The sequence below is a fragment of the Chrysemys picta genome, chromosome 13 (genome assembly GCF_011386835.1).
Source record: "Chrysemys picta bellii isolate R12L10 chromosome 13, ASM1138683v2, whole genome shotgun sequence".
Lineage (NCBI taxonomy): Eukaryota > Metazoa > Chordata > Testudines > Emydidae > Chrysemys > Chrysemys picta.
The window spans coordinates 22,359,917-22,368,733 of NC_088803.1; the positions used below are offsets into that span (position 1 = coordinate 22,359,917).

Consider the following 8,817-nt stretch of genomic DNA (forward strand, 5'->3'; position numbering starts at 1 on the left):
GATGAATGGACTGTAAGGTGGATAGAAAGCTGGCTAGATTGTCGGGCTCAACGGGTAGTGATCAATGGCTTGATGTCTAGTTGGCAGCCGGTATCAAGCGGAGTGCCCCAAGGGTCGGTCCTGGGGCCAGTTTTGTTCAATATCTTCATTAATGATCTGGAGGATGGCGTGGACTGCACTCTCAGCAAGTTTGCATATGACACTAAACTGGGAGAAGCGGTAGATACGCTGGAGGGTAGAGATAGGATACAGAGGGACCTAGACAAATTAGAGGATTGGACCAAAAGAAACCTGAAGAGGTTCAACAAGGACAAGTGCAGAGTCCTGCACTTAGGAGGGAAGAATCCCATGCACTGCTACAGACTAGGGACCGAATGGCTAGGCAGCAGTTCTGCAGAAAAGGACCTAGGGGTTACAGTGGACAAGAAGCTGGATATGAGTCAACAGTGTGCCCTTGTTGCCAAGAAGGCTAATGGCATTTTGGACTGTATAAGTAGGGGCATTGCCACCAGATTGAGGGACGTGATCATTCAACTCTATTTGACATTGGTGAGGCCTCATCTGGAGTCCTGCGTCCAGTTTTGGGCCCCAGACTACAAGAAGGATGTGGGAAAACTGGAAAGAGTCCAGCAGAGGGCAACAAAAATGATTAGGGGGCTGGAGCACATAACTTATGAGGAGAGCCTGAGGGAACTGGGATTGTTTAGTCTGCAGAAGAGAAGAATGAGCGGGGATTTGATAGCTGCTTTCAACTACCTGAAGGGGGTTCCAAAGAGGATGGAGCTCGGCTGTTCTCAGTGGTACCAGATGACAGAACTAGATGAGTAATTGTCTCAAGTTGCAGTGGGGAAGGTTTAGGTTGGATACTAGGAAAAACTTTTTCATTAGGAGGGTGGTGAAGCACTGGAATGGGTTACCTAAGGAGGTAGTGGAATCTCCATCCTTAGAGGTTTTTAAGGTCAGGCTTGACAAAGCCCTGGCTGGGATGATTTAGTTGGGGATTGGTCCTGCTTTCAGCAGGGGGTTGGACTAGATGACCTCCTGAGGTCCCTTCCAACCCTGATATTCTATGATGCTATGAAGGCCAAGGGGCACCGAGCTGCAAGGGGACCGGGGTGTGGGGGAGGTGAGCTGCATGGCGGTGTCACGTACCTCGTCACTCTCGGCCAATTCTGATGCCTCCAACTCGGCACTGGCCACTTGCACCGATTGGATCACACCCTGGCAGAGCCCGCAGAGCCGCTCCAGCGCCTACAGGGAGAGACAGTGGGCAGCGAGGGGGACACAGACCCCTGGAGGAGATGGCGGGAAGGGGGGCTGGGGTTCAGCCAGGGGTACTGCGGGGGGGAATGTACCACCCCTGGTTATGTGGGAGGTTGTGTGACACAGTTTGCTGCAGGGGGCGGAGGTTGTGGCGGTGTTGGGGTGCTGCAGGGGTGCTGGAGGGCTACGGGGGTCACTCCTAGCTCTCACCTGGCACATCTCCACCCACTGGGTCTGTGAGTGCTGCAGGGTCCCGCCCAGAGTCGGCTGCAGCTGCTCTGGATCCACGAACTGAGGCAGGTCGCCTGGGGAGAGCACGAGTGCCTCCTGGGGAAAGGAGCAGGGAGTCACCAAGCAGGGAACCCCCACTGCCTCCCCCAGCTAGGGGAAAACCTGCCACCCCATTATCCCCTCCCCTCCCTGACAGGGAACCCATTCCCATTATCCCCCACACACACCCTCCCACCTGCACCTGCCAGGCAGGAAACCCCTCCCATTATCTTCCCCCCTCCCGGCCAGGAATCTCCCCCACACTCCCTCCCAGCACTCTCACTCTAGTTCAGGTGCTGTCAGTCCTTCCTACCCCACCCCTGACGCCCCCTACCTGAGTAAGGGGCAGCTCCTCGCGGCCCTCCAGTGGGGCCAGCACCAGCAGGCGGCTCACAGGAGCTGGTGAAGCCTCCTGCAAGGCAAGAAGAAATCAGGCTGCCACCCCAGTGCCCAGAGCAGGGGGATGGGGGGGGGCAGGCAGGGGGCAAAGGTGTTCCTTGGAGTCCTTGCAGGGCTGGCAGCAGGGTGGGGAGGGGCCATGCATAGAAGGTGCAGGCAGTGGGGGGAGCTTTGCACCATGAGGGGGGGAGGAGTTATTGTGGGGCAAGGAGCAGCAGGGTGCCATGTGGGGGGCAGTGCAGGCTGTAGGCAGGGAGCCATGCGCCGTGGGGCAGGGCAGGAGGAGCAGCATGGTACCATGTGGGAGGCAAGCAAGGGGTGGGGAGGGGTCATTGCAGGGGAAGCTGGGTGGCTGTGTTGGGTGCTTGCAGGATTGGCAGCCGTGCAGGAGGTGGTGAGGCAGGGCTGGGCTCCGCAGGGGGGAGAACCAGAGAACCGTTAGAGGGGGTAGGAAGGGGGCTGTGCAGGTGGGGGTGGCAATGCTGGGGGGTCTGTCTGGGGTGGTACCTGCAGCTCCTGCAGGGCTGGCAGCAGTGCAGGGGCGTGGGGGGACAGAGCCCCCCCTTGCCGCAGATCCAGCAGCACAGTCAGCCCCAGCTCCTGCTGCTCCTTCCTACAGGGGAGAGGACAGTGAGGGGTTAATGGGGTGACAGTTCTCACCCCCTGGTAGGGGATGGGGCAAGGTGTGCAGCATGGGGCACTTGTGGGGGTGTATGGGGGACAATGTGGGCTTGGTGTTGGGAGCATGGGGGTTTATGTAGGGAGGACAGTGTGAGAAGTGGGGATGAGGCTGTGGGGGAAGGAAGAGTGCGGGCTGTGCGGAAGGAAGCTAGTGTGGGGGAAGACGTGAAAAGTGGGGGGGACGTATGTGGGAGGACTGAGGTCTCCCCATTGGTGTTACCTGAGCAGCGAATGCAGGAATTGCAGGGCCTGGCTCAGCTCTCCCTGCACCAGGAGGGATTGGCATAGGGATGGGGAGGGTCGGCAGGGATCCATGGGGGAGGCGGTGTAGGGATGTGGGGGCATGGATGTGGGAGGACTGGGGTCTCCCTGGTGCTGGCATTACCTGAGCAGCGAATGCAGGTACCGCAGGGCCTGGCTCAGTTCCCCCTGGGCTGCAGCCGGCTCCCCTGGGGGCTGGGGAGTGACAGTCAGTAAGGCCCTTCCCATCCGGTCTACTCCGCCTGCAAGGGCAAGGCAGGGTGAAGGAGGCCGTGAGCCTGGACAGGGCCCATGACACCCCCCACCCCCAGGAGCAGGCAGAGGGAGGACAGCTGTGGGGCAGCCCTAGGGCGGTGGGAGTGAGCAGTTCTATTCTGTGCTCCCAGAAGCTGGGCCAAGCAGGAGGAGCGGCTGCTTGGGGTCTTCCCTGCGCTTGGTGTGAGCTAGCTGGTGGCAGAAGGGGAGTCTCTCTCCCCCTCGCCCCACAAAGGGGAACAGAGGATCCCAGAAGAAAACGCTCCTCCATGATCCCTACAGGACCCCTCCTCGCTGTACTGCACTCTCCCCACCCCTCAGCAGGAGCCCCCATTCCCCCCCCCGGCCCTTGCTCTGTTCCCCTGCGGTGCCAGGCACTCTAGCTTTGCCCCTTGGGAGATGCCCAGCTGTAGAAAACCTCTGCCCCAGACAGCCAGGCCACTGCACTGAACCCAGGAGCAGCCTTTCCCTCAGGCAGCCACGGCCTCCTTCCCATGCCACGGCTCTCCACGAGGCTGCCAGCCCCATGCCACGTGGGGCACTGGGCAGAGGGGCACACAGGGCTCACATGCTCTGTTCAATTGCCCCAGTAGCTGAGGGCCGAGCCCTGGCTCTACCCCATGGGCTGCCCCCACATTACCGTATCTGCCTGTAAAGGAGGGCCTGAGGCCAGGCTGCCTGGGAAGGGAATGGAAACAATGAACAAGAAGCACGAGGGTGCAACTCAGGAGCCCCAGCCAAGGGGCTCTGGGCCCCTTGGGCACATTCTGCCCAAGAGCAAAGCAGCTCTAGACCCCAGGACCTCCTAGCTCCCAGCCAGCGCCCTCTCTGCTGGGCCACAGTCCATCCGGCCAGCAGCACTGCATCAGCGCTGGGCTTTCCTTGGCCTGGCTGGCTCCAGGATGCCGAGTTTGTCCAGGCAGCTTCCTCAGCGCACTTAGGCCGACAGGGCACCAGGCCCAAGCGGAGGAGGGGCGTGGCCCGCATTAAGGCGACAGGAGGGACAGGAGGGTGGGGGTGCTGCTACACCAGGCTCCGGGGTGCCAACCCTCCCTGTCCACGTGCCTAGTTGCTAATCAGCATAAGCTCGGGCACTCACCTGTCAGTTGAAAGATGCCTGAGCGCAAAAGCTCCCAGTCTACATCTTGCCCCACAGGGGCTGAGGTGGAGGGCAGGGATTCCACGGGGCAGCAGGTTCCTGCACCCCCCGTGAGGGGCAAAACACTCTCCACAAAGGGGGCTGCACCAGCACCAACAGCCTCCGTCCTCTCCAGCGATCCGGGGGCAGCCTCTTCCTCTGCGCCGGTGGGGACTGCAGCCTCTGCCGGGGCGGCTGTGAGGGCCCCCTGCCCGAGGCAGTCAGCACAAGTCTCTTCCTCTTGGCTTGGGGGGATGGCCTCCTCTCCTGGGGTGGGGGCAACCGAGAGTCTGGTGACAGAGGGGCTGTCCGGCTCCATGCTGCTGGGGGGGATGCCCCTCTCTCCTGGGATGGGGGCAATGGGGAGTCTGGTGCCAGAAGCTTTGCCCCCCTCTGTGCTGCTGGGGGGGGTGCCCCCCTCTCCTGGGGTGGGGGTAATGGGGAGTCTGGTGCCAGAGGCGTTGCCCCCCTCTGTGCTGTTGGGGAGAACACCCCCTTCTCCTGGGGTGGTGGCAACAGGCTGTTTGGCGCCAGAGGGGCTGCCCCCTTCTTTGGTGCTGGGGAGGACACCCCCCTCTCCTGGGGTGGAGGTAATGGGCAGTCTGGTGCCAGAAGGGCTGCCCTCCTTTTTGGTGCTCGGAGGGATGTCCCCCTCTCCTGGGGTGGGGACAACAGGGAGTCCGTTGCCAGCAGGGATACCCCCCTCTTTGGTGCCAGCCGGGGTGTTCCCCACCCCTGCCCCAGGAGACCCAGGCTCCTTCGAATCCACACTGGTGGGGCAGCCTCTCCCTCCCCACTTTCTCCTCCTGCGGTTGCCCTTGGCAGCCCGGTGTGGCAGCCCTGGAGCAGAGTTCCCAACGGCCCCTTGCTGGGGGCTAGTCCTGGCTCCTGGTGGCTCTGCTCTGGCTGGCCTCAGGTCAGGGCTGGGAGCCTCATGCCGGGGGCTGCTCGGCCTTGGAAGGCCCTGGCTCTGTTCCCGCTGCCCAGGGCTAGGCCATGCAGCTGGCCAGGCCGCCTGCCCCCCTCCCTCACTGAGCCCCTGCACCTCAGCCACAGTGCTGGGCTGGGGAGAGATGGCTGGGGGGCCAGGGTCCCCACTCCGCTGTACCTCCCCAAGGCTGCAATCCCCTCCTTGCTGCCTCTCCCCAGGGACCCCATCCCACTGCTTCTCCTCAGGGTCCCCGCTCCGCTGTACCTCCCTGAGGCTGCAATCCCCTCCTTGCTGCCTCTCCCCAGGGACCCCATCCTGCTGTTTCTCCTCAGGGTCCCTGCCCCGCTGCATCTCCCCGAGGCTGGGATCCCCTCCCCGCTGCCCCTCCGGAGGGTCTCCACCCTGCTGCTCAACCCCCAGGCTGGGATCCCCTGCCCTCTCCCCAGTGTCTCCTCCCCACTGCCTCTCCCCAGGCAGCCGCCCCTCTTTGCCCCGACTCTGTGCTGCCACTTTGTGTGTGGGGCCCCCCCGATCCTGCCCATCCCCGTGGCTGGCCCTCAGCCCTCCAGTCTCTCCGTATGGCCTCTGTAGGTCCCAGCCCCGGAGGAGCCCTGCTTGGCCGGGATCCGCCCCTGCCCACCCCCCTTCCCAGGTCCTGCGGGGCCGGTTCCTGGGCAGAGTCTCCTCCCGGCTGGGCTTGTGGTGCAGCCAGGCACGATGGCGCCGGTTGCGGCCCTTGCCCTGGCCCTTGCGGGCGGGCAGGGTGTGGCTCTGGGAACTGGGGGACACTGGGGTTGGGGGGGCGTCGTGCCGGGGCGGGCTGATTTCCAGGAGCTGCACATACTCCCCCTCCAGGCTCCCACCCTCCGCCTCCTGGCTCTCCCCGCCTGAGTGGCGCCCGTCTCCAGGGCTGCGAGCCCCCAGCACCTCAGGGCTGGGGCCTGGCAGGCAACGCTGCCCCACCATGAAGCTGTCCTGGTGCACGAACTGCGGGCAGATGAGTTCGGTCCAGGGCAGGCGCAGAACCCGCTCTTCAGCTGCCAGCAGGCAACGCTCCAGCCGCCCGGCCCGCCGGTCTTTGTTGATGCCGTTCAGCCACTCGGCAGTGAAGAGGAATGGGTAGGCGTCAGGCAGCACTGGCAGCTCCTGCACGCTGCGCCCGTCCGGCGACAGGCACTTGAGCACCAGGCGGGGGGCACGGGACAGGTAGGGGGCCACCTGCAGGTAGAAGTCACCAGGACACAGCTGCTGCCAGGGCAGGGAGCTGAGCTGCACCACCACCTTCTCGTGCAGACAGAGCGGCCAGCCCTCGTGACAGAACACAAACCCGCTGTACTGGGCCTGACGGGAGAGAGAGACAGAGTCAGGGGGCAGCACAACCTGGGGCACCTGGTCCTGTGCCTGGGAGGCTAGATGCACCTCTCCATGCACTGAGCCTGTAGCTAGGTGCCGGGCCTGTAGCCGCACATCCCTTCACGCGCCAGGCCCGCGGAAAGACGCCCCTCATGCACCAGGCCCACAGACAGACGCACACCTCTTGATGCACCAGGCCAACAGACAGACACACGCCCCCTCCATGCACCAGGCCCACGGACAGACGCACGTCCCCTCCACACGCCGGGCCCACAGACAGACGTACGCCCCCTCCATACACCAGGCCCACCGACAGACACACGCCCCCTCCATGCACTGGGCCTGCAGACAGACACCCCCCTACCACGCATCGGGCCCACAGACAGACACACGTCCCTCCATGCACCAGGCCCAACCCACAGACACATACCCCTCAACACGCCGGGCCCACACACACCCCCGCCTTCGTTTACTGTGCCAGACAAACATCCTTGCACACACATACGCATGGATGGACAGATGGAGGCACAGACAGACTCACACAGGCCTCCTGTTGAATGCGTGCCAGGATGTGCTTGGCAGGTATAAGGAACTCAATGGTGTAGCGCAGGGCATCCTCCCGGTACGTCCGCTCCACCACCTCAAACACCTGCCCCAGCAGCGTGGGTGCTGTGGCCGCAAAGGGCGGGTACAGGGCTGACAGCGTGTTCTGCACACAGTCCTCCACTGGCTCGGGCTCCTGTGGGGAAGGACGACATGGCACTGCCCTAAAGTTTAGCCACACTCCCATCCCAGCTCAGAGATAGAACCCAGGAGTCCTGGCTCCTAGACCCCCTGCTCCACCCCACTACACCCCACCGCCTCTCAGCTCAGAGAGAGAACCCAGGAGTCCTGGCTCCTAGACCCCCAGCTCTAACCCACTCCCCTCCCAGACCTTGCCCAGCTGAGGCCCTGAGGCATGGGACGGCATGGTGCAGCCTGTACTAAGCAGCACAGCTCCCGTTATGGGCCAGGGCCCTGCCCACGCAGGGGTGCCAAGCCCAGTCTGCGCTAGCGACCGCGTGAGTGCAGCTGGGCTGGGCCAGGGGGCTGGGAGCCGAGCACAGGCCCCCGCACCAGCTGCAAGCCATTAACGGCACTGAGCTCATTCCTTCCGCAGCACACAGGGCCAGGAAACTGCTGTGGGGAGGGGAGAGCTCTGTCTAGACTCTGCTCCTCACACCCCACCAGCTGGCACCAGTGCCCCGTGAGGGCAGGGACCAGCCCTCGGCATCTATCCCCAAGTCCATATTTAACTCAGAGGGGGCCTGTCCCACACAGACATCACCTCAGTCCTCTGCCCTCCATAGGGCAGGCACTGGTTGGAGTTGGGGGGCTGGCCCCTGGCCATCTAGCCCCATCGCCATACCCTGCTCAGGACAGCCCCACAATGCCCCAGCCCCCTGCTCCCCACAGCGCTGGCCATGAGTGGGGGAATTGGAGAGGGAAATCTCTACTGTAGACGGAGACACACAACTTCCCAGTGCTGCGAGCTTCCTTGTGACAGTGCCCAGCTGGGAACTCCAGGCGATGCGAGCTTCCCCACACAGTGCCCAAATGGGGACCCCTGTGCTGCAAGCTTCCCCGTGACAGTGCCCAGCCAGGGACTCCTGGCCCCAGGGCAATCCCCACCACCCAGCCCCACCAGAATGACTCTCTATCAGACAGACAGATGCGCCCCTTCCAGTGCCCCCCCCCATCCATCTCCTATACAAACACAGCTCACAGGAGTGTCTCCTTCCAGGACTTGACATTCCCTGTGTGTGGGACGGGAGCAAGGACAACCAGAGAAGCCAGTGAAATCCTGGGATAGACATGGGGGGGGGGGAGGTAGTGGACCCTTGATAACCGGAGAGTTCTGGCCAGAAGAGGGGTGGATGGGGGGTACCTACGGAGCCCTGTCCGGGCGGAAAAGGTGGAGGGGGGTAGGGGTGCTGGAACAATTTTTATACTGGGGGTGCTGAGAGCCATTGAACCAAACTGTAAACCAGGTATATAATGGAAACCTCTTCAAGCCAGAGGGTGCGGCAGCACCCCCTGCACCCCTAGTTCCAGCACCTATGGAGGGAGGCACCCGGGAAACCCTGGCCAGGCCGAAGGGATGGAGAGGTGGGCACCCAGTGAGCCTTGGCCGGGAGTGGACTGGATGGGGGATACCTGGGGGCCCATGGCTGGGAATGGGGGCTGAGTGAAGGATACCCAGGGAGCCCTGGCCGGGTCAGGGCTG

At 63.1% G+C, this 8,817-nt stretch overlaps 1 protein-coding gene across 1 annotated transcript in view; it reads right to left on the bottom strand.

The window, feature by feature from the left end:
* Positions 1-7,632, bottom strand: part of ARHGEF40 (Rho guanine nucleotide exchange factor 40) — a 28,388-nt gene extending 20,756 nt beyond the window's left edge. The window contains 8 exon segments of the mRNA XM_065566568.1: positions 1,153-1,251; positions 1,474-1,590; positions 1,868-1,945; positions 2,440-2,545; positions 2,999-3,116; positions 4,229-6,539; positions 7,093-7,290; positions 7,486-7,632. Of these exon segments, the coding sequence (XP_065422640.1) occupies positions 1,153-1,251; positions 1,474-1,590; positions 1,868-1,945; positions 2,440-2,545; positions 2,999-3,116; positions 4,229-6,539; positions 7,093-7,290; positions 7,486-7,521 (3,063 nt within the window). The 5' untranslated portion in view covers positions 7,522-7,632.
* Positions 7,633-8,817: the final 1,185 nt, after the last annotated feature.